Genomic DNA, 27277 nt, shown 5'->3' on the forward strand with positions numbered 1-27277 from the left:
ATTTTAAGGTAATGAACAATTTAAAATGCTATTTCTATACTTAATATGTTTTTTTAAATGCTAATTTAATTTAAATGATAGCATTAAAACATAGTGTATGAATTACAATACAATCAAGCATCATCAGTTACCAGCCATCATGGTTTAGTGTTATAAATCAGTAGCCTGAACAGAGTGGCCCGTCATATTTTGTTTCCTGTTTCAAAAGACTTCTGAAAATAGCTCTACTGCGCTCGCTCTAGCACAGACGCCATGTTGAGCCATGAAAACAGGCAGGAATTATCCTCCATCCACCATGGAATAGTATGGCCCTAGCTGGGATTGTGAGTGAGGCTTCTTTAAACTAATCTAACTATTGAACATGGCTAGTATAAAGCAGGTTATCGCTGTGGTTTTAATGTATTTTTGCACATGGATAAAAAGAAGTTTAGAGCAGATACAGAGGTGCCTGTACTCCAGAAGCAGTTTAAACCGGGTTCAGTCTGGGCAAGCAGAATCTGATGTTGTGGAGGAGAGGTCTGATATCCTACAGTCAGAAGTCTGGAGAACAAATCAAGACTACAGGACGTATCGGCATCAGAACGATGGACCGATGGTGATGGTGCAAACCAGCACACATATTTTCCATGTGAGTATTTACACAGGAATGCACACCAACCATGGCCTGCACAATACTGGGCCACAAAAACATGATCTGTATCTAAAAATCACCCTATACCATTAAATAGAGGGAGCAGCCATTTGTAGTGGTAAAACCACAGTTCTGAAGTGCACTTAATCTCACAATGCACCATGATAATTCAATTCACCTTTATTTGTATAGCGCTTTTACAATGTAGATTGTGTCAAAGCATTTTCACATAAAAGGTCATAGTAAATAGGAACAGTGTAGTTCAGTTTGTAGTGTTTAAGTTCAGTTCAGTTTAGTTCAGTTCAGTGTGGTTTAATAATCACTACTGAGAGTCCAAACACTGAAGAGCAAATCCAATGATGGGCAGCTCTACAGATCCCGAACCATGCAAGCTTATGGTGACAGCGGAGAGGGAAAAAACAAATCACTGCTAAGGGTGTGCCTTTACCTTGGGGGCCTTTATTCAAATTACCATTTGTTCCCTATAGGCAGACACTCTTCAGATCTAACATGCAAATGACACACACCCCTCTTGAGGAGATTCTTGGTTTGACTACTTAAGGGACAGTTTCAAAATGTTCGGCGCGATTCTGTAACCAGATTAGCCTGTAGTGTGGAGCTTCATGCTCCATACTATGCATATTTTGAAGGCATGTATGCATCTTTTGATCTTGGATCTATCTTTGAGAATTTGATATCTTGTATTGATTTTTTATGAATTGACTGAATGAATTGGCATAAGACCCATTTACCTGACTAATAAATTGTTGTTTTGAATTATTCAAACAGAGTTCATGTTATTATCTCTGGTAGATTACGTTAAGTCCATAACACCACAAGCCCCTGTACAGGTTAGTAACAGACTAAGACATGATAGACGGAGCAGCGTGGCACGCTATACGATGTTCTTAGAGCTCCAACTAACACATTGGCATTAATTCAAGTATACTTAGACTGTAAAAGGCCTATCTAAGGGCATAGGCCTTCATCTCTAAACTTTTGATTTAGTAGATAGCAGATCTATGGGGACCACACAAAAAATATTCTAATCTAAGTAGGGTTCTGCCTTTTTAGAAAAGTGGTTTATCGCCTCTGTTTAGTGACCAAGACTGACATGCTTGTGTTTAAGAGATTGTATACTCGGCCTGTACAAGACTCAGGATGTTATAGGAATCCGAATGAATGAGAATAATATACAATAACAAATCGAAGAGAATATTCAATCATAATCTAAAGTAATATTAAAAGAAACAAAATGATCTTATCAATGTTTTATAATTGGAGTCAGATAAAACGAGAATAATTATATTCTAAATCACCTCATATTAAAATTGGAGTCAAATATGTGTTAAATTTAAAGTAAATCAACATTGTGCACTGGAAAGACCGAATAGGCAGTGAACCTTCATCCACCAGTAGACACCGTGGACTAACTGGCTGGACCTTACACCTGGCATCATTGCTTAAAGTTCCTGAGTGTATCATCAGTTTAAGATTTTGCGCACCAAATGAGTTTCTGTGTCTGACCACAAGTTGGCTTCTACATCCGAATCCTCTTAGTGTAGTTTTCTATATAAATTATTCATAATTTATACAATTTTAAATTATAAAATAATATTAATAATTAAAGTAACATTGAATCCATGACAGTAACCAACATTCTTTGTTTCAATACTAATAGACAACTCTCTAAGTGTTAGGAATTATCACAGGGTCTGACCAAGAAGTTTAAATTCTAATCTTTGATAAAGGGATTTATCAAAAAGCAAAAGCACAAACAAAACAGCTGAACTCCACTGAGTGCACTCACTAGTTTTCATTCACTCCAAGTGAAATATACAGTTGAAGTCAGAATTATTTGCCCCCCCCCCCCCCCCCTGTTTATTTTTTCCCCAATTTCTGTTTAACGGAGAGCAGATGTTTTCAACACATTTCTAAACATAATAGTTTTAATAACTCATTTTTAATCACTGATTTATTTTATCTTTGCCATGATAACAGTAAATAATATTTGACTAGATATTTTCAAGACACTTCTATACAGCTTAAAGTGGCATTTAAAGGCTTAACTAGGTTAATTAGCTTAACTAGGCAGGTTGGGGTAATTAGGCAAGTTATTGTATAATGATGGTTTGCTCTGTAGACTATCAGAAAAAAAAAATTAGCTTAAAGGGGCTAATATTTTGACCTTGAAAATGATTCATTAAAAATTCAAAACTGCTTTTATTCTAGCCGAAATAAAACAAATAAGACTTTCTCCAGAAGAAAAAATATTCTCAGACACACTGTGAAAATGTCCTTGCTCTGTTAAACATCATTTGAGAAATATTTAAAAAAGAAAAAAATTCAAAGGGGGCGAATAATTCTGACTTCAACTGTATTAGTTGACTAAAGTAAGGAATTGTGAATGAGGGTATGGGGGGGGGGGTCAATTTCAGATACAGCAATGATGTTATTGATGCTTATTGGCTCTTACTTCCAGGTGGATCTAGAGAAGCTTGCAGATTCCAGCGAATACTTCAAGGCTCTCTCCAACTCCTCCATGAGAGAGACATCTGAACAGCTGGTGCACCTTGAACATGTTCCTGCTCCAGTCTTCCACAACTTTCTACAGTTCTGCTTCCTACAGAGGTTTTGTGTTCCTGACAGCCTCCTTGGGGAACACCTACGGGTGAGCACCTACTTTCTGGCTTCTGGGTTCACCAATCGTCTACTTACTGCCCTCTCTCAAGCATTAACAGATCAGACTTATATGGGCTATATAGAGCTGGCTGATGAACTCAGCAGTAAGGAGATCCTAGAGACTGTGCTAACCTACCTGAGCAGGTATCTACTGGAGCGTCCACACCTGAGCGAGGGCTTGGATCCACACCTCAAAGCAGAAATTGTGAGATTAAGGTCTAAGGGAACTCCACACTTGTGCTGCTTGAGGAAGGAGAACTTGACCTCAGGGAATGACCTGGAAACAGAGGCTGCTAGAATGCTTTTCTGGCTGGAGGAAGACAGGGATGATGGGAAATGGAGTTCTCGCACAGATCTGCCTTTTTGTGCAGATAAGTGGTGCTTCACTACAGCAGTTCTCTATAATTACCTATATCTAATAGGGGGTTATAGACACCAAGTAAAGAAGGGATACCAGTTCAAGATGGCTTCTTTTCGCTACAACCCTTTTACCAATCAATGGGTATCAACAGCTCCTCTGATTAAGGTATGCATGTTTGATCACATGACTATTAAGTACAACACAATATACATCAATATATGTGTTAATTATGTAATTATCTACTCTTAACATTTCAAAGTGGTCATAGGCAAAAAGTATTTTAAGTAATTGACCAGCTGAATAACCCGTGTTGATTAAATTGATCTGGAAGCTGGTTGGATCTAGTATACCACCTCTAACCAGTGCAAACCAGTCCACTATTTCATGAACTAAATATAATGCATCCTTGCAGAGGCAGATTTATGTCTGGAACTTATTGTTCTTCAACATCTTGCTCCCTGATTAAAATATTGGTTGTGCAAGAATTAAAGTCAAAGTTCAAATGTGACTGTCCATTAATCCTCTCAGCACAGGCGTCACTTCAGTGCAGCAGTGTGTGAGGGGAAAATCTTTGCTGTGGGTGGCTGGTATCTGGATTCTCTTGTAACTCCTGACTCCAGCACTGGTGTATACACTGCTGTGGAGAGGTACGATCCATGGACAGATACCTGGGCATTCGTTTCCTCCCTTCCACTGACAGACTTTCAGTTCAGCCTGTCCCTGTCTCATGACTCTCCACTCACAACCAGCCTGGGAAACTGCCTTTTTGTACTGGGAAACATCCAAAGAACTGGAGAGAAGTTGGTGCTGCGCTATGATACTAGACAAGGTACAGTATTGTGTGGTGTAGCCAAATCAATGATTATCTAATCTGGTATGCGGTTAATCAAGACGTTTTGCCTTGATTTCAGTTCCTTGATCAAGATGTTAGGAGACTCAAATATTTGCTGCAGTCCAAATTGCAGAATGATTGTTCCCCGTGCCCCCCAAAATAAATGTTCATGCACATTTCTTCCTGAACAAGTGCACAAGATGCTTTCATAGACTTGCAAATCAAGCCACAGTTACAATGCAACCAAATTCAGAAAACGTCCTACATGAAACCCTACATGGGTATAACTTCCTATATAGTCTTCTGAAATGTTATGAAATATTCACAGCTGATGTGGTAAAAAAAAAACTGTAACGTGATTGACTGGAACATATTGAAGTCAGAAGCGCGACATTTCTCACTGAAGCAGAACTAGCCGTACTAAGTGAAGTGATGTCATGATGGCATTTTGCTTCTCACTGATTTAAGGGTCCTTTAATTTGAGTTCACAGGTCAGATATTCGAGATCTAGTGGTATTCTAGACATTATTTCCAAGTAGATAGTAGAAAAACTCCCAAATATAAGTTGTCTGGAACATAGTATAAATTAGCAAAAACAAACCCTGTCGGTTATATCATCGTCTTGTTTTCGTGCCACTCTTGACACACTAAAAACCTGAATGTACAGTTTTTGCATTTGAATGTGCCTTTTTAAAATAAGTTTATATTTATATATACACACACATACATACACACATATATATACATATACACACACACACATACATATACACGTATACATATACACGTATACACACATACATATATATATATATATATATATATATATATATATATATATACTATATATATATACATACATACATATATTATACATACATACAATTATATATATATACATACATACACACACATATCATATATATATATATATATATATGTGTGTGTGTGTGTGTGTGTGTGTGTGTGTGTGTGTGTGTGTGTGAGGTGTGTGTGTGTATGTGTATATATATATATATAACCACACATATATACACACACACACTATACACATACGTAAATATATATTCACACATACACATATATATATATATACATATATATATAAATATATATATATATATATATATATATATATATATATATATATATATATATATATATATATAATATACCATATATACGTAAATATATATTCACACATACACATATATATATAGACACACATATATACCACATCTATATACCACACACCACACACATATACATAACATATACATATATATATATATATATATATATATATATATATATATATATATATATATATATATATATATATATATATACACACACATACACACACATTAGAAAACAGAGAAGGTGAATTTCCATTCATGATGATTTTAACCTGTCCCTCTCTTTCTTCTCTCTTCCTCCCAGATTGCTGGTGTGAACTGCTCCCCACACTAACCCGCTCCACTGCAAATCTCCCCATCTTGCATTTCTTGGGTGCTTCCAATAATCAGCTGGTTGTAATTGGTGGGAACAGTTCTGCAACCATGGTGACCTCTTTCTGCGTAGACTCTCAGAAGTGGGGCCAAATTAAAGCAATGGAGAAGACCACTTTACTCGGCCAGGGCACCATTCTGAACAACAAGCTCTACATGTCAGGGATAAAAGACAATTCTGTAGTTAAACTAAACCTGCATTCACTGTCTCTCTGTCTTCTTCCTCCACTTCCAATTTCCACCTGCTACGAGAGCCTTTTTCACCTCTACTTCTGATGTTTAAATACAAACAATTTCTCAGAAATGTACAAAATCTGCCAAAAGCAGGGATGTCCAATCCTGCTCTAAGCATCAAAGTTCTGCAGTGCTTTCACCAACCTGATTTCACCAAGTAGGACATGTTCCAGGATTAACATCCATGTTGATCCTGGAACAACATGCCAATCAGCCAATCAGAATTAAGGGATACATTTACAGTTTATGTTATTTTTAGGCTTACATTAAGGTTTATGCACTTCTACATGATTGTTATCCAACTATTATTCCTCTCTGATTGGGAATGAATTACATTTATGGTTGGGTTTAGGAGTAAGGAATGGGTATGGATTACATTTTCCAACAAAATGATGTTCCAGGATCAACATAGATGTTAATCCAGGATCGCATCGTACTTGGAGAAATCATGACTTGCGTTTAGCTTTAACCTAATCCAATACATCTAAACAAAATTTAGTGAAGATGCTGAAGAAGACCTTGATACTCTTGAAGTGTTTATTTAGTGTTGGAGTCAAACTCTTGACACATCCCTTGTTTAAAGCAAAGCATGTTTAGAATACCCGTTGCTGCCGCATAAACTTTATTTGGAATAATTACAGTTGATGAAGAGTGTATAATTATTTTGTAGTGCTTGCTGAATTTGACTTTAGTTATAATACTCAGGATTAAAGGCGATCATAAATATTTTTCAGAAACATTTATTACTTTTGTTTACATATAGTATAAAACTGTTCATTTTTTGACCATGTAAGACTCCTCAAGTCCCAAAGCAATGAAAATTATGATCAGAGAGAAAATACAAAGCAATTTCTACTGAGGGGGCTAGCATTAGTAAGTCATCAACTAGCAAGCAGTCTAACAAAACACACACAAAAAACACCCACCTAAATGCTGTATAAATATCCAACAAGTTCCTTGTTACTCAGTATTAAAAAGCATGATTTTAGATGCCTGACCTTCTACATAACACACAAACCTCATTTCAAATATATTTAGCTAATAAAATGACCAAAAACACATCCCTACATGCACATAATGACTCTCAGTCTCTTACAACTATCATCAGAATGCTCTGGCATGCAGCCATGGGATATTTCCAGCTGCACTGTTAAAAATCAGGCCTGTGTTTGATCATACAGCGTGTCCTGACTGTACAGCCACCAGTATAACTCTGCCCTGAGAGTGTCCAGTTACACATGCACAGAACGACACGGCTTTTATGAGGGCTAATATGCAACAGGTAGTTCAGAGCGTACATGAAAGCAAACAGTCACAGAAAACAGGGAACTCGCAAATAAAGGAAAACAGTGAGGGAGGGAGAGCTAGAAGAGTAGATATCTAGACACTGAGCAGCAGACTAACTCCGAGATTGCACGAGGAGACGACTGAAGGGCACAAGAGTGAAGAACAGTTTTGCATAAAGGACATTCCCAGAGGAAATTTGACATCTCTATCCTCAGTTTTCATCTGACTGGAGCTGTTTACTCTGGCATCGCACTGCAGGTAAATCCATGCCTTATTAAAATCTTGATGATACCTTGAATCATGATTAAGCTAAACAGTTGTGTTTGGTTCCATCAGTGATTGTCTTGTCTAATTGCCTCTGTAATTGTACAGCTTTTTACATTACATGGAAGTATAATGGTGATGAAATTGTAGTAAATATTTTTGTATTTTTTACTAAAGATTCCTAAATATGCTGTTCATTGTCATTTTCAATGCTTTTTAAATATACACATTTATTGTTCGCTATTATGTGCACAACAAACATTATTATTCACAGCCATAGAGATGTAGATTTACTGTCAAATAAGTATATATTTTATTTTTACAATATACTGCATATTCTATTTTAAATAAATCTCCTCACCTACGCGGTCATGCGTCAGAGGTCACGTGTGTTTTGGCCAGTGTCACTGAAACCTCATCATATAAGAGCCCAACCCTCTCAGATGTCCTACTACGTTATTTCTGACTGCTGAACTTTAGCCCACTTCTTCTGGCCTCAGTCATATGACATGGAAAAAGAAACATAAGCTTGACAGTGTCAGAGCATAACTGAACTCTGCGACTTCAGAGAAAGTTCACTATAGGCTCCTAAACAGGTTCAATATACCCATTTTGACATTTAGCAGAATCCTTCAACCTAGAAGAGGCTTACGAGAAGTCTATTAAAGGAGCATTCTTCCCGGAGCGACTGATTTTAACAATCCTCCAGTTCATAAATTTCCTCTGCTAGGTTTCAACCGCTTAATCATTATTCATTTACTTTATTCTTGCATCCACAGTGACGTAAAAATGCAATTTAAACCGAAAGTGTAGATCCATCGGTCACCCCTAACATAACCTTTCACTTACTAGCCCAGATCTTTCCACTGTTGCCACCATAGCAGCTATCCAAATCAAACGGTGTGCAAACACAGCTCAAACTCAGTGAAACACATTGTATTATGGTATGTCTTATTCCTCAGGCTGTGCTTTAAGCCTGTATAATGGCAGAAGCTCATCAGGCGGTGGCATTTCAGTTCACCGTCACTCCTGATGGCATCGACCTACAGTTGAGTCGAGAAGTTCTCAAACACATCTACATATCTGGAGTGACGTCATGGAAAAAACGTGCCATCCGCTTCAAGGTTTAATGTCTATCTATCCATCTATCCGTATGTCTATCTACAGTTGAAGTCAGAATTATTAAAGTCCCTGAATTATTAGCTGTTATTTATTTTTTTTTCCCAATTTCTGTTCAATGGAGAGATTTTCTCAACACATTTCTAGACATAATAGTTTTAATAACTCATCCTCTAAGAACTGATTTATTTTATCTTTGCCATGATGACAGTAAATAATATTTGACTAGATATTTTTCATGACACTTCTATACAGCTTAAAGGGACAAAGGCCTAACTAGGTCCATTAGGTTAACTAGGCAGGATAGGGTAATTAGGTTATTAAGTTATTGTATAACAATGGTTTGTTCTGTAGACTATCGAAAACAAATAGCTGAAAGGGGCTAATAATTTTGACCTTAAAATGTTCTTTAAAAAATTTAAATTTGTTTTTATTCTAGCCGAAATAAAACAAGTAAGACTTTATCCAGAAGAAAACATATTATCTAACATACTGTGAAAATTTCCTTTGCTCTGTTAAACATTATTTGGGAAATATTTTAAAATAAATAAGTAAATTAAAGGTGGTTTAATAATTCTGATTTCAACTGTATCTAATGAATGTCATCTTTTGCTTGTTTTGAGCAGAACAGTGTTCTGACGGGTGTTTACCCTGCCAGTCCCTCCAGCTGGTTAATTGTAGTCATTGCAATAATGAGCACCATGTATGCCAGGATCGACCCCTCCATGGGCACGATTGATAAGATCAAGACATCTCTACCAGTGAGGTAACTTAACAGCAGATTTATAGTAGCATGATGATAAGATAAACACAGATGCATAAATCTAAGCTGGCAACATGCATAATTACAACATTTAAAAAAAATAAAATTATGATTATGTATCAAATTAAAATTTGGATATTAAAGAAAATATTTAGGCAATAAATATCAGATTTTATATATCAGATCAACAAGTCTTGGCCCACAGAATGTTGTCTGATTAGTTTGATAATAAATAAAATAAAACTGATATATCCGGTTTTTGGTAGTGATTGGTCAACATCTATGTGCTATAAAAGCATGATTATATCACACTTGGTTTCTATTTACAGACCCAGTCTGTTTAATTTGTGCTCTATCAGATGAAGCATGTTACACATAGGAACATCTTGAGCTATTTACTCTGTCAGGAACTTTTTCCTTTTTATGAATTTGCTGTATGCTTATGTATTATTATCTGTATAATACAATTTTTTTACTGTACTTTACTATTCATATTTAAATAGCAGTTTTTACATATATTATACATTGTTTTTTATATCTTTTAGTGTTATTAATTCAAATGATTTATTATTATTGACATATCGTCACCTTAGAATATAGGTTCTATCTGACATTTTTGTCAAAATTTAGTTATTTATTACATTATTACTTTAAGATTGACATATTCTTATGACATATTACATTATGGGATGTTTTTTAATAAGTTGTTTACATTTTAAGACTTTTTATTTTAAAAAACAAATGTTACACACATACTGTTTTCTATGGAATGCCAAAAACTTTGAAGCTCAATATCTCAGAATCATTCAGAACGCAGATAGAACCTTATAATTCCAAGGTGACGATATTCTAAAGCAATGTTCTAAAATGTCTCTTTTTTCCCCCATGTATAGTGATTTTATGACCGTTCAGACTCAGACGGTGTTGAGTGCCATCCTGTTTGCCACAGGTCTGTGGTTATCCGTCATATTCCTGCTGCGATGGATCCTCAAAGCTCTCCTGTCCTATCATGCCTGGATCTTTGAGTCACACGGCAAAATGAGTTACTCTACTAAAGTCTGGCTGGTGTGTCAATCAATAAATATAATAATCCAAATCCAGTGAGTGCAGTTCACAAAGTTCGATTCATGAATAACTCCTCTCGTTTTTAGAGCCTTGTAAAGCTGCTGTCTGGACGTCGGCCGCTCCTTTACAGCTTTCAGGGATCTCTGCCACATCTGCCTGTACCGAGTATTGACGACACAATCAGAAGGGTAAAACATCATCGGCTGTCATGAGACTTTATAAATATCATGATATTAAGGATTAAAGGGCACCTAGGTTAGCCCTTTTTTTTCAGATTTAGTATAAGTGTTTTGCGTCTCCAGAATGCTTTGTAAAGTTTCAGCTCAAAACACCCATCAGATTTTTTATTATACCTTTTATTAAATTCCTATTTATACATTTTTTCACTGGGTGGCGGTTTTGGTGTACTGCTCCTTTAAGGCTAGTCCTCCCCGCCCACCGTTTCTACGTGCCTCTCTGCGTGCCTTAATCCTCTCCCTCGGCTGCAACATTCATACAATGATTTATTGTTTTTCCCCTTTTATATATATATATACCGTATTTTCCGCACTATAAGGCGCACCGGATTATAAGACGCAGTCTCAATTACGGGGTCTATTTCTGTACTTAACCCATACATAAGGCGCACCGTATTATAAGGCGCACGCTAAAATACACTGTCTGCAAAAAAAAAAAAAGGTAATGGAAGCAAAACAGTTTAGTTGAACTTTATTGTACTATTTAACAATACACTCACATTATTTTTTTAATCAGTCTTCTCCCACAAATCCATCAAAGTCTTCATATTCTGTGTCTGAATTGAACAGCTGGGCAGTTTCGTCATCAAACACGCCGGGTTCTCTCTCATCATTGTCTGAGTCAGTCTCATTGCCGGGTAGCTGTTCAGCAATGATGCCGGCTTTTGCGAAAGCTCGGACAACAGTTAAAGCAGACACCTTAGCCCAGGCATCCACAATCCATTCACATATGGTGGCGTAACTCGCCCGGCGCTGCCTACCAGTCTTAGTAAAAGTGTGTTCGCCGTCTGTCATCCATTGCTCCCACGCAGCTCGCAACTTCACTTTAAACGCCCTGTTTTGATTGGTTTATTGCTGCTGCGTACGGAGTGTACGTTTTACGTCTCTGTGTCGGCGGGAAATGCTCCGACAGCCAATCAAGCGGAGCGCTTTCCGAAATCACACAACAACATTTTTACAGATTTTGAACTCTGTGCACACATAAAGCGCACCGGATTATTAGGCGCACGGCCGTTTTATAACAAAATTTAAGGCTTTAGGTGCGCCTTATAGTGCGGAAAATACGGTATATATATATATATATATATATATATATATATATATATATATATATATATATATATATATATATATATATATATATAAATATATGCTGCACAATACAAATAAAACAAATTTTAATATTCAATTTAAAAAAATAAACACCCTTAATGTGTTTATGCCTTTATAAAGATTTTCATGGTAATGTTTACTTTCACCGTCTCATTTAGGAAAACTCCTGACACAAATAACAACATGCTAATTCATGCTGGAAACATGCTAGCAACATGCTCATTCATGTTGGAATCATGCTAACGACATGCTAATTCATGCTGGAAACATGCTAACGACATGCTAATTCATGCTGGAAACATTCTAACAACCTACTAATTCATGTTAGAATAATGCTAATTCATGCAAGAAACATGCTAACAACATGCTAATTTATGTTAGAAACATGCTAGATCATGTTGGAATCATGCTAGCAACATGCTAATTCATGCTGGAAACATTCTAACAACATACTAATTCATGTTAGAATAATGCTAATCGACATGTGTTTGATTAAAATGATCATTGTACAACTAAAATGCTTTGGCCGTCTTCCTTCAAATGATTTCTTTTCATTATTTTAGTATCTAGAATCAGTTCGACCTCTTCTGGATGATGAGCAGTATAAACAGATGGAGACGGTTGCTAATGACTTCAAAAAGGATCCTGCACCCAAATTACAAAAACACCTAAAGCTCAATCCTGGTGGGCCACGAATTATGTAAGAAACTATGTATATGAGCTTCTACATAGAGTACTTTATACCAATGTAAAAGCCTCTAAAACATGCTGGCAGACTAAACGAAGGTGTGTGTAAACAGGTGAGTGACTGGTGGGAGGAGTATATCTACCTCAGAGGACGAGACCCCATCATGGTCAACAGCAACTTCTACACTATGGTGAATATGAAATCAAATCACACATGAATTTACAATTGCAATTAAAAAAAAGACTACCACAACTTTTGTTTCATGCTGACTTTAAGTCTAAATTATAAATAACAGCCCAACGGCAACACCTGCTGAATAACCATAGAAAAACACATTGTAAACTTTTAAGGAGCTTGTTTATGCATAGCCTTATGTAAAAAACACTGTCTAAAACTCTTGTTTTCCATCTGCCAGGATCTGCTGTATGTAATCCCCACATATCGACAGGCTGCACGCGCAGGAAATGTAGTTCATGCTATGCTGCAGTTTCGCCGTAAGCTGGAGCGAGGAGAGCTTACCCCGGTACAGAGACAGCTTTTCCACCCAACACTCAAATAGCATGCAAAAATATATATGAAGTTTCTATTTTAACTGTTATTCATTCTCTCTCCCCAGCTGAGAGCTCTTGGGATTGTCCCGATGTGCTCTTTTCAGTACGAGAGGATGTTCAACACCACTCGTATCCCTGGCATTGAGACTGGTAATTTTATGACAGTTTATGTAGATTAAAAAGACAATTCACGCCAAAATTTCCCATTTACTCACCATTTACTATGCCTCAAGTGGTTCTTTGAGTTTCTTTTTTCTATTTAACACAAAAGAAGATATTTTGAAGAATGTTGCAAACTTGCCATCAACATCAAAGTGTCTCCAACATTTTTCGAAATATCTTCTTTTGTGTTCGACAAGGCTCAGACAGGTTTGGATAAAGTTAAGAGTGAGTAAATGATGACTGTATTCAATTTTTGGGTCAATATCCCTTACAAAATTGTTAGTCCAAACCATGATGGTTTTCTTACACTGCTTTGTTTATGCTCAGATTTTGTGCAGCATCTGAAGGACAGAAAGCACTTGGTTGTGTACCATCGAGGCCGTTTCTTTAAGGTCTGGCTGTACTACGGCGGTCGCCACCTTTTGCCCTCAGAGCTGGAGCTCCAGTTTTCAAAGAATCCTGGATGACAAGTCTGAACCTCAACCTGGAGAGCTCAAGCTGCCTTCACTGACTGCTGGAAACAGGTGAAGATTATATATACCTGCAGTCGTGTGCACTCAAATAATGATTTTTGCTGCTTGTTCCAACAAACAATTTGCTGAATCAACACAATTCTTGATTTATTTGGAGGACAACTTCATTGTTTTATGTTCAATCTACTTGAATTTTTTAAAAACAATTAAGTTAACTTAACCAATTTGTGTTTGGCCAACATAAAGGTATTGTGTGGAACCCAGCATTTTTTTACAGTGCATGTGGTCCAAGAGGCTTTAAGGATGTTTTCAGATTTGCAGTGTATCGATTGTGTTTTGAGATCTCCTACAATGTTTACATCCAAGGTCAAAAACTCTGTTTCCCCCCTAATATAAACTTTCCTCCTAATATACACTATTTTATATTTTATATATATATAGTGGCCTTCAATTTTTATACATCTCAACATACATCAATCAAATGGACTAAAAATATTAAGTTAATCTTTTTATAACTTAAAAAAAAAATAATTGAAACCTGATTAACATATTAAGATAAGTTAAAGTAACATAAAAACATTTGTTGTCATGACTTGTCAGTGCTTTCCATAGGTTTGACATATACTTGCAGTGGTAGCCGGATTGAAACACACCTTTTACCACCAGCACATAAATAGTTAACTATAAAATTATACGCATAAAACACATAAAATTATTGACAGCTAAGAAAATGAAAGCAAAACCAAATCCCAGACATTTTAGTAGATTTAGAAAACCCAACCAGACGCAGAGCATGTGAGACTGTCTGTGGAGGGGTTGACAGTTCTCGCGTACACAGAATGATCAGTATGAAACCGGTAAAGGAGAGAAGATTTCCACTCCTTAATCAGTCACGGATGTTTGTTTATATTGGGCGGATACAAAAACAGTGTAAAAGGGTGATGATAATAATAGTAAAAAAAAATTATCACTAAATACTTGGGCAGCCGTTAATATACCTGGGCGGCCTGCCCAAGTAAAGTCTATGTGTGGGAAGCACTGCTTGTTGTAATTTTTTTAGTGTTTTTTTTTTGATATTTGGCACAAGTTAATCAGAATGGAAGTGATGATTTTGTTACCATTGACCAATGGAAATGGTGCTTTATTCACAAATGTTTTATGCAAATTTCCAGTTTGAGCATAAGTCTAATTCGCATCTTTGGATGTAAACATAGCTAATGTCTGAAATGGTTTGTTCAAGACTCAAGTCTCTCTAATCCCCACCTTACAGAGAGCCTACTCTGTTCTGATTGGTCAGATGACTGGATAAGTCTATTTGTATTGGTTGACTATTTACTGCACGTTACCTGAATTGTAGCTCTGGAGCAGGGGTGGGAAAACTCGGTCCTGGAGGGCCAGTGTCCTGCAAAGTTTAGCTCCAACACTAATCAAACACACCTGAACATGCTAATCAGTGTCTTCAAGATCACTAGAAATCTATAAGCAGGTGCGTTTGATTAGAGTTGGAGCTAAACTGTGCAGGACACCGGCCCTCCAGGACCGAGTTTGCCCACCCCTGCTCTAGAGGCTACCTAATCATTTGTAACCGCAGTGATAAGAACCGCAGGAAAAAAAAAGTCCCACAAGTTTAAAACCAAATGAGAATGAGTAATAATTGATGAATGTAATCTTCCTCTTTAACACACATCCAGAGTTCCTTGGGCCAGGGCTCGTTTGAAGTATTTTAGGGAGGGTGTCAACCATGCAGCACTGGAGGCCATTGAAACGGCTGCCTTTTTTCTGACCCTGGATGATGAAGCGCATGGATACGATCCGGAGAATATACGGTCCTTAGACCTCTACGCCAAATCTCTACTGCATGGAAAGTGCTATGACAGGTTGGCACAGTTCAATCAGTATTATGTACAGTGCCTATAGAAAATCATCATACCCTGAGAAAATCGATAGCTTTATGCACACTACACCCTGCTTTCAAAAGATCTTCTGGATAAAGTTGTAGAAAGGCACAGGATAGGAGAAGGCTACCAAAACATTTCAAAGGCCGGAAAAGCCATTTGGAATGTGATATGGTTTCAGACTGTACGACGATTAAAGAAATTATTTCAAAGATGATTTTCCATAGATACTGCTTATACTGTTTATCATTACTAATATTATCCATTTATTGTTTGATTTTTATTTTAATATACGCAATTTTATATAATATTTACTACTCCTAAAATAGTTTTAATGTCATATAACTTAGGTATGTTTTATGTATTATTTTTACAGCTTTATTTTAGTAAATTTGTTAAGTACTTGTGCCATAATCGTTTATCATGTTTTTATATTTCCATTTAAATTTAATTTCCATTTAGTATGTTATTTTAGTACTAGAGTTGGGTCGATAGATGATGCTATCGTCCATTGCCGATGGCCGATAGCCATCATGATGTTGAGCCGGCATCGCAATCCTCCACCCCGCCCCCGTTGCAGCAGCAACCCGCTTGTGAAAAACACACACGGCCCCGTTTACACTAATACGTCTTTAGCGAAAATCATCCACGTTCACACTGGTGTTTCATCTAGCATTTCTGAAAAGATCTCCCTCTATACAACTGTAAACGCACATCACGTGGCCACATGCACACACTCTGTCATGCGCTACAGTGTCTGGGCTCCAGCAGTCAGCCCAGAGAGCAGTGCACGTAGGGCAATTTATTAAGGATGTACCGCTGGATCGCGTCTCACTATAGTTGTTAAATGTGATATTTAATAAATCTGGTCTCTATCTAATGACTCTTCTGTCTTTTGAATCTATCAGGTAAGTTGTCACAGCGTCGCTACACTGCTTCAAGCTTGTACTTAGTAATTTTAGCGAAAACCTCAGATACTGTTGGTTGGTTGCTGTTGGTTGTGCACCATTTTTACCAACCAAGCTTGTCGAGGCCATTATAATGACACAGATAACGATCACTCTGCCTATTCATGCCAGAGTCCCGCGGAAAAAAGTTATTGGCAGGTGGTAACTTTGTGTGTAACTTATCTTTATTTATTTTTGATTTAGTTATGGATAAGACCATGCGTAGTTGGAATGGTAGGCTACAAATAATTAATTTAGTATGAATTAATTAATTATTCATAAATAATTAATTCACCACCGCCAACGACAACGATGTCATTGTCCATCACAATGTTTTACATTCGACATCGTACGATGCCAAATTGGTCGACATCGCCCAACCCTATCCGCTTCTTAACTGTGACGTCACACGAAGTGGCTTCCGGGTCCAAGCACTCTATCAAACTGTATGGGGAGGCTCAGGAAATGGTAATAATAAACCTTTACAATGCGATGTAATACTTTCGAAAATGACGATTACAATATATATGTCCATGCCAAATATCAGATGGGCAGAAAGTGATTCATTTTTTTATAAATTGTTCAAATTTTGGTATTTGTGAAGCAGCAAGCCCAGAGATTGTTGTGTACACTATGACTTTAAATAAAATTACTTTAATGTGTGATATGACTAAAAAGTGATCATAAACGTATGTTTTGTCAATTCAAATGAGTGGCGGCTTGGACCAGGAAATAGTATTACATACATTACCAACACGTCACCACTTAACAAGTGGATAAAGTACTTTATCAAAGAGCAATTTATTTCAGTATTATTTTGTCAGCTTATATCAATAAAACGTTCATTACTGTTTTAATATTTCAGAAAATCTAATAATTTAGGTATATATTTATATTTTATTATTATTTTAATGATTTTATGTAAAAAACCCATTATATTTTATCATTTTTTATATTTCCAGTTAGTCCATTTGAGTAATTTTATTACTTTATTAAAAAGCTCATTTTTACTTAGGTTTTTCTATATAAATTATCTTTTATTTAATTTAAACTTAAGTAGCTTTGGTTTTAAGCAATAGTCATATTATTTAATATAATATGTATTACTATTTTAATATTTCAGAATATCAAATAATTTAGGTATATTTTAGATTTTTATTATTTTTAATGACTTTATCTAAGCTTAATTTAATGATACTAATGATCATTTTCATTATCATTAATAATTTAATTATCTTAATAACATTTAACTCTTGGTGGTGACCATCACATTTAAACCACATAAGCACAAAGAAATGTACATTTACTGAATCAACTTCTCGTATATTTCACTCCAGGTGGTTTGATAAATCCTTCAATTTGATTGTGTACAAGAATGGCAAAATGGGTGTCAACACTGAGCATTCATGGGCTGACTCTCCTATCATTGGACACATGTGGGAGGTAAACGATTATTCAAAGATAGTTCTGACAATTTTGGCCAGTATCAATATCCATTGGCAAGTATCAACATCCATTTCAACTTTCTCTTTAGTACATTTTAGCCACAGATTGTTTCCACCTGGGATATACAGCAGAGGGACATTGCAAAGGAGACGTCAACAAAACCCTTGTACCGCCTACCAGGCTACAGTGGGACATCCCAAAAGCGGTGTGAATTACATTTCAAAATTGGAAGATTTAAACTAAGACTAAAGGCTGTTTTATTGTGTATGTTGATATCTGATTATAGTGTATTATGTCTCTCCCAGTGCCAGGAGATTATCGAAGGCTCCTATATGATTGCAAAGGGAATCGCTGATGATGTGGATTTCCACGGCTGCTTGTTTAATGAGTTTGGGAAGGGCCTGATAAAGAAATGCAGAACAAGTCCGGATGCTTTTATCCAGCTGGCACTGCAACTAGCTCAATATAGGGTATAAGTCAAGTCACGCGTACAGTTGAAGTCAAAGTTATTAGCCATCATGGATTTTTTTTTCTTTATTTTTCAAATATTTACCAAATATTGTTTAACAGAGCAGGGAATTTTTACAGTATTTCCTATAATATTTTTTTATTCTGGAGAAAGTCTTATTTGTTTTATTTCGGCTAGAATAAAAGCAGTTTTTATTATTATTTTTTTACTTTTTTAAAGTCAATATTATTAGCCCCTTAAGCAATGTTTTTTTTTTTTTTTGGATTGTCTTGCCTTGTTAACCTAGTAACACACTTAAATTGCACTTTAAGCTGAATATCAGTTATAAATGAAATATTAAAACTATTATGTTTAGAAATGTGTTGAAAAAATCTTATTTCCTTTAATCAATCAATTTACACAGGTGGGGTAATAATTCTGACTTCAACTGTACATGCATATATTGCTCTGCAAATGTGTGTCTGTATATTTTGAACAAACTGTTTCCATGAACTTTGTTTTTCTGGTGCAGGACAAGGGTGAGTTTTGTCTGACTTACGAATCCTCCATGACCCGAATGTTTCGCGAGGGCCGGACGGAAACTGTGCGCTCGTGCACTTGCGAGTCTACAGCATTTGTAAGAGCAATGGAGGATGAAAAAACCACGGTGAGAGAACGACACAATCCTGGAGTCACACAGTAGAACGACGGCTATAACGATAACAGTATTAGCGTCAACACCAGCAAACTTTCTATTTAATAGAGGCGATTTCTGTTGTCGTACACTTTAAATACTGGTGTATTTTCAAAGCAATCACAGCAATTAGTAACATTTTGATTAAGTGGCTAATTGACATTAATTTGTACATTTAAATTTTTTTATAAAAAACATTTCGATATTCGAGAAGTATTAAGACCACTGTTGAAACATCCAGTGGGACATTAAAGAGAATCAAACCTGATGAAGACCTTGTAGGTCAAAATGTGGTCCAATTCAATTTTCTTTTGAGAGCCAAAGTGGCAGTGTGCTGATTCAATTTTGTTTGCCTTGATCAAGCACCCGCCTTCAGGATTTTCTTAGATGTGCGCACACTGATGTCTTTTATTATTTATTTATTTTTTTTAATCAGCACTTAACCAGTCGTATAAACTTATAAATGAACATTTTTGTGAATGAAATTGTCCTCTTTTACCTTTGCCAGAATGAGCACAGGTTAGCGCTCTTCAAAGAAGCAGCAGAGAAGCATCAGAACATGTACCGTCTGGCCATGACAGGAGCTGGGATCGACCGCCATCTCTTCTGCCTCTACATTGTGTCCAAAGTCATGGGCATAGACTCGCCCTTCCTCAAACAGGTGTGTGCCAGTCTGTTATAGAATGACATTGGGCTGAACAATATATTGTTTGAGCATTGATATCACAATGTGAGTATCAGCAATAGTCACATAGTCAGATTAAATTATTTGTCAAAGATTAAAAAATAAAGATATTAATAAATAATATATATTTTAATCATTTATACAATGATGACCATGTTATTTTACAGTTGCTTGTTCAATTTCTGTATTTGAATACTGTTACACTCACCAGAAAGCCATAAAGCACTATTTATTTCACTTTTATTCTTTCTCTGTCATATTAGATTGTAATTGCAAATAAAGCTTGTAATTTATTATAATTTATGCAGATGTACTGCACAGAAAATGACTTGAATATCTAAATTAATGAAATCTCTCCAAATAGAGCTATTCAAATCATCTGGTCAAACTATATATTCATATTGCAGCAAAACAAAATATTGCAATGTCAGATTTTTCCAATATCATGCAGCCCTACAATCAGTGGTGTAGTCCTAAAAAAAAATAGGTGTACTATTATCCACCCAATCCAAATTTTAAAAGTAGGCAAAGAAACGACGAAAGTCAATGTATCTTTGATTCATTTGATTTATATATATATATATATATATATATATATATATATATATATATATATATATATATATATATATATATATATATATATATATATATATATATATATATATATATATATATATATATACATACATACATATATACATATATATATATATATGGATTCTGCCGCCATTTTTATATCAAATTTAAGGGGGATTGAGGTGGTCATTTAGTAGTGTACAGGTAATCGCAAGTGTTAGGGGGGCTGAATGGAAATATAGGAGTGCTAAAGCGACGCCCATGCTGTTTTACAATTTTACTTGAACGTTTCAGCAAGACATCATTCAGCTAATTTGTTGTGATCTTCGAAAAACTGAAATACTCAATGTACAAAAATTAGGGAAGTCTAATCACCAAAACAAGTGAGTATACAGAGAGTATGATCCTCAGAAGTCGTAATACCCAAACAGCTCGTGGAAAAAAGTAGGCATACTGAGTATACGTGCGTATAGCAAGGACTACACAACTGCCTACAATGACATATCAGTTTAACATACCTTTTAAAAACCCAAGGACACCTTCTTTTCATAGGTTTTGTCAGAGCCCTGGCGTCTCTCCACCAGTCAAACTCCCCAACAGCAGCTCAATCTCATTGACACTCAGAAGTTCCCCAAATATGTGTCAGCTGGAGGAGGCTTTGGACCTGTGAGTCTCTCTGCAGCCCTCTACAGTATACAATGTGTCATTATTTACAGCAACATGTATAGTAAAGGACTGTACTACTCTTTTAAACAGGTTGCAGATGACGGTTATGGTGTTTCTTACATCATTGTCGGCGAGAATCTCATTACATTCCACATTTCCAGCAAGTTCTCCAGTCCTGAGACGGTAAGAGGATTTCGATTATAACATTGTACACAGATGATCCTGATCAGATACTATTCAAGTATTTATATCTTCTTAAGGACTTGTTCATACAAAGAACAATAACATCAGTAACTATATATAAGCGTCCATACTAACTGGGATTAAGGAAGTTCTGTTTGTATAAAAGCGCGCGATTCGGTAATGCGCGTGGCAGTGTGTTTATGGGAGCGCGCGCTTTAAAATAAAATGGATTTTGATTGGCTAGTAGTGTTTTTATTGTCAGAATAACACAGAATGATAACTATGAAGATAAATCAGAAAATGGATTAGCATCCACACCAACACTATATAAAGGTTAAGTTTTGCCACATTTAAAGAGCAGGATAGACTCCACTTTATCGTCCATTAACTTAGACAGTTGGTTCATTTAATAGTTTCTCGTGTCATTATATTTAGGACATACGCTATTCTTTTAGGGCATTTTGAAAGACATGTTGATTATGTTGAGCATTTGATTCGATTTGGATGGGATTGTTAACGATTGATTAAAATTCAATTTCGTCCCCAGAAAATGACGGCTTGTAAGAATGTTTGTGATTAAAAGGGATATTTCACCCGTGGTTTACTGTTCCAAATTCATTGTAAACCTGACTTCACGTGGTTTATTGTTTTTTACAAAACAGTTAAAATACATTTATTAAAAGCAAATGTATGTGTATGTGTGTTAATTGTGTAAAGTAAACCCTGTTGAAAAATCCAGCTTAAACCAGCCTAGGCTGGTTGGCCAGCCTGGTTTTAGAAGGGTTTTGGCCATTTCCAGGCTGGTTTCCAGCTATTTCCAGCCTGGTCTTTGCTGGTTAGGCTGGAAAATGACCAGCTAAATCCAGCTAATAACAGCCTGGCCAGCCTGGTTTAAGCTGGATATTGCTGGTTTTGGCTAGGCTGGTCAAGCTGGTCATCACCCAGCGTGACCAGCAAAGACCAGGCTGGAAATGGCTGGAAACCAGCCTGTAAATGGCCAAAACCCCTCTAAAACCAGGCTGGTCGACTAACTAAAACCAGCCAACCAGCCTTGGCTGGTTTAAGCAGTTTTTTTTCATTAATCAAAGACCATAATTCTGCTGGAAGAAAATAGTCTCTGACAGAAACAGCCGGTTCCTAAGTTTAACATGGCCTCAGAAATAAACGTAGGCCTAATGTTGTCTACATTAGGCCTACGTTTATTTCTGAGGCCATGTTAAACTTAGGAACCGGCTGTTTCTGTCAGAGACTATTTTCTTCCAGCAGAATTATGGTCTTTGATTAAAGCCAGCAGAGGTCACTCCAGTTCATTAAATAAAAACTAAAGTTAATTTTGGCAGAAATACATAATGCATGAAACTGTAGCAACACAGATGCAGTGATGGAGAATTTATGCTTTGAACGAGGCTCAGCCAATCAGAATCAACTGGACCTGTCCATTTTATAAATGATGATTTAATACTATTACTATCCAAATCCAACTCTGCTTCTGTCTATCTTTGGCTTTTTTGTCCTCAGGACTCTTTCCGCTTTGGGCAGAACATCAGACAGGCCATGCTGGATATAAGAGCTCTATTCAACCAAAAAGAGAAGAAGATGTGACTCCGTAAACCAAGAAGCTTCAGCTCAAAAGCTGATCCAGCACCAATTAGCAATCACAACCACCACAAATAGCAGCGATTAAAGGGTGATAGCATTAAACACATGTGTAAATATATTGCAATTATTTATAGCAAGCAACAAGCCTATTGAATTAGTGCACTTAGATAAATGAGATTTACGCTGGTGATGAAAGAAGTGTAAAAATGTACTGTATTTAATTGTAAATATTTTAGTATGTAGCAAATGGTTGTAAATATTTAATTTGTGCATACATTTATGCTCTGCATTTAAATAAACACCTGAAAAGTGATACACAAGTGCCTTCATCTTAAAACCCATCAGATACACACTTTTCAAGAATTTAAAAAAAGATTGGAGATTTATTGGTAGGGTTTCAAGGCATATATATAATGATTAGCAAACAGAGAAAGAGAGAGAGCGAGAAAGTATGACCTTGTACAGAATACAGAAGTATGTACAGAATATAAAAACAGCTCTACCACAGAACAGAACTAAAGACGTTCATGTGAAACAGTGAATATCATACATTAGAAACTGCATCCCCAATGTTTAGCACATTCTTTGAGAAACATCAGCACCGGCGTCAAAGACAAGCGCATGTTTCCTAGAATACGAGGACTTGATTAATTAGAGAGGTATTACCTTAGATTCCTTCAGTCCGACAATGTTTCCACCGAACAGTGAGGGAGGGTTGTTTTATAATACAAAAGTAAAAAAAAAAAGTTTTCCCAATACGCTCTTCCTCATCACTGCAGCTTCATCAACTATCATTCGAGGCCGAGATTATGACTATGACGATGTGTGGCACATACTAACAGCAAAGGCTAAAACACATCATGGCTAATAATGTATGAAACTGCAGGTGAGCAGAAGAAATTGTGAAGTAATCGGATAGGAATCGTACTATTAATTATACGCTCTACTTGGAAGCTGCCTCACAATCAGGTGCATGTTCGGTTAATGTAACAGAAAACTACAGACATAAAAAGGCAACCGAATTTTCTTCGTTAAATGCTCTTCTGCTTTATAACCGTGTCCATGAAGAGGAATCTGCCAGAAGGCCAAGATGAGCAGACACTTTACATATATATCATTATGCTGATATATATATACTCAGATGTGCGCTAGTTGTCAGGGTCAGGTTTAAGACGTGGCTCCTGGAGTGGTGTTGACATTCTGTGTGGCGACCTGTGGTGCGACTTCAATGATGCGGGGTTTGTCAATGATGCGTGCCGTGCGGTTGCCTTTCTCTACGATACCAATGATCCAGGCCTGGTGTCCTTCACCGTACTTAGGAGATTTGATCTCAGCGCAAAAACGGGCTGCTTGCTCACGTGGAAGACAGATCAGCAAACCTCCTGCAGGAAGACAAATGTGGTAGAGAAATATTTAAACTGCATTTATTTCCTTTTTACCCTCAAACTGCATTTATTTCCTGTTTACTTATCCTGCATTCTACGTGTTAATGATGTGTTTTGGGAGATACAAAGTACTTTTGCACCTATTTTACCACAAAAATCCTTAACTGCACCTTTCCCCTGTACGTGAAATAATACATAATGAAAAAGTCACTTCAGAAGTATCTAAATCATTAGTCTCAAACTCAATTCCTGGAGGGCCACAGCTCTGCACGGTTTTGCTCAAACACAGCAGATCCAAATAATCAAGGTGTTCAAGACTACTAGACACTACTAGATCAGCTGTGTTTGATTAGGGTTGGACCAAAACTGCAGGCCTCTAGGAACTAAATGACCTATGATCTAAATTTGTTGCTGGATGTTGATCTAGGTTTTGTGTGTAAAATTCTGCCATCAGCTGGTTAGTGAAGAACCTGAAAGGATTAAGCCGCCTTTCCACTGCACACGACAAAAGACAAGAGACATACTGGAAGTCATTCGTTTCCAATGGAGAGTCGTCTGGCAGCTGCGTGGAGTTCCTATCATTTCCGTATGCGGAATAATCGGATCCGATTTGAGCTGCGGATCCGTTAAAATATTTGAACATCTGAGACTAGACCGTATGCGACTGACCGAATGTGATGTATTCCAGTGTTGTCCAATGAGGTCCCTGTGCGCGAGATGAGAGTTATTAGTAGTTGTTTGTTATTTTATATTCCTGCTTATGTCTCTAATGTTGTGTCATATAAAATTGGGTTTTCGGAAACTGCTAAAATTAAGCTCTCTGCCATGGCACACAGCAATACTGAAAGTTCTGTGTGACTGCCACAAGGGGGCGTATTCCGACAGTCGTGTCCGAATGTTGTGTGAAGTGGAAAGGCGGCTTTAGTTTACAAACAAAAATGTTGTCCAGCAGAGGGCCATAGAGAGCCATTCATTTTTCTGGAAGTGCTCAAACCTTTGTGATACGTTTCGTGAATTCATGTTTATATAAACATTAGAAAATACATTTAGAATAAATATTCTTTTGAATAGTTTTTTTTTTTTTTTGACATTTTAATAATCTGTTTTCAGAAAATAATGCCACAGAAAGGGAGCGGGGCTGTTGACGTGTGTATTTGTGCATATTTGGATGTGTGTGTGTATGTGCATTAGGTCTCATCTCTTTATATTTTTGTTCTGCATTTGTGGCTAAATAAAAAACTTTTTTATAAACCTTCAGAACAACCGAATAAAGCCCAGATTTATGTAAATATAGGGAAAATTTACAAAATCGTATTTTAGTAAGATGAAGGGAACCTTTAGTTAATTAAGTAAAAGTTGATTGGAGTCATATACAGGCATGTGATCAGCCGAGGACAAAAAAGAAGGAAGACGAGACATATATAAATATATATAATGTGTGTGTATTTTTGAATAAATAATAATAGAAATCATAAAAAAAATGTCATTATCATAAAGACAACACACCGCCACTAGATGATGCCACTAACTAGGTTAGGCTACTTCTCGTGTCCAAAGAATATAATTTTTCCTGTATAATTTTAGTCGACTCTTTATTCCACGTGATAAACTATTAATCTGTTAACAATGACTGTAAAAATATCAAGTCCAGCTGAATTAAGCAGCCTAATATACTTTAACATGCCACCGTGCAAAATATCATACATTGCTAAAAAGAGTTTTTCACTTTCCCTTTCCTCCAGCGTAGTCCCTGCTATTTAATAGTTTTAATTAATTCTAAAATATATTTTTATTAAATTGTAATATCATCTAAACTTATGAAACTTTCAGGTATTACATTTCAGGTGCTAGGCTGCAGCGCTGATTAAATGAAGACATAAGAACAGATGACAATAACAAATGTGCGTCTGACTTTATTTATAATGTGCAGAGCGCACGTTGTCGTGATATGCAAATGTGAAAGCGGAAAAAGTGCACAGCCGCTCACGCATTCAAAGCAATTTCATAATCTTGCATATTGTCAGCGGCTTCGTCATACGCGCACATTATAGGACTACACTATATCATTATAGTATATACACAGTAGCCTAGTAGGTCATCCCTGAATGACGTCCGGAATGAAACAGTAACTGCTCCTTCTTGTGCACAATGACGAACAATGAAGGTGCAAACCATCAATCAGGTCGTCTGCGTTGATGACGATCAACCTTACTGAGATCCACCCCTTTCAAATTAAAACTTTGGATTTACGCAAATTACTGGGGTCGCCCAATTGAGTTCGGAAAATACGGAAAGAATCACATCCCTGCATATAAAGACCCCAAGTTCAAATTGAAGGGTCAAGATTACTGCTTCAGGATGGAAAAAACTAGTAACTGCAGGGATATAAGAATAAAACACACACACAGATCCAAAAATCAAAGTCTTGTTCACACCTTTCTATTAAAAAGTTAGTTCACCCAAATTAGTTCATTATTTCACTCATTCTCCATTTTTTCCAAACCTGTTTGAGTTATGCTGGAAAAATAAGCCACTGACTTCCATAGAATATTTTGTTCCTAGAATGGACGTTGATGGCTGCTTATTAAAACATTATTGAGAATATCTAGTTTTGTTTTCAACAGAAGAAATTCATCAAGTTTAGAAATAAGACATTTTCATTTTTGAGTGAACTATCCCTTTCAGCTGCATTTTTATCAGCTCAATCAAGAGATGCGACAGGTGAGACAGCACAACAAAATTAGTTGTACATAATTTATAAATGCATTTTAATATCAG

At 36.4% G+C, this 27277-nt stretch overlaps 2 protein-coding genes and 1 pseudogene across 3 annotated transcripts in view; 2 read left to right on the forward strand and 1 right to left on the reverse strand.

The window, feature by feature from the left end:
* Positions 1 to 257: 257 nt before the first annotated feature.
* LOC130246022 (kelch-like protein 9) lies at positions 258 to 6939 on the forward strand. Its single transcript, XM_056478850.1, has 4 exons — positions 258 to 628; positions 3114 to 3839; positions 4203 to 4503; positions 5950 to 6939. The coding sequence occupies exons 1-4, from the start codon at positions 362 to 364 to the stop codon at positions 6291 to 6293; spliced, it is 1638 nt and encodes a 545-aa protein (XP_056334825.1). The 5' UTR covers positions 258 to 361; the 3' UTR covers positions 6294 to 6939.
* A 561-nt stretch (positions 6940 to 7500) lies between these two features.
* On the forward strand, positions 7501 to 23431 carry LOC130246021 (carnitine O-palmitoyltransferase 1, liver isoform-like; annotated as a pseudogene).
* A 36-nt stretch (positions 23432 to 23467) lies between these two features.
* Positions 23468 to 27277, reverse strand: part of sephs1 (selenophosphate synthetase 1) — a 14877-nt gene continuing 11067 nt past the window's right edge. For both annotated transcript variants that reach the window (XM_056478851.1, XM_056478852.1), the window contains exon 9: positions 23468 to 24496. In XM_056478851.1, the coding sequence (XP_056334826.1) occupies positions 24282 to 24496 (215 nt within the window). In that variant the 3' untranslated portion in view covers positions 23468 to 24281. The remainder of the gene's footprint in view (positions 24497 to 27277) is intronic.

This window comes from Danio aesculapii, chromosome 18, assembly GCF_903798145.1.
Source record: "Danio aesculapii chromosome 18, fDanAes4.1, whole genome shotgun sequence".
Lineage (NCBI taxonomy): Eukaryota > Metazoa > Chordata > Actinopteri > Cypriniformes > Danionidae > Danio > Danio aesculapii.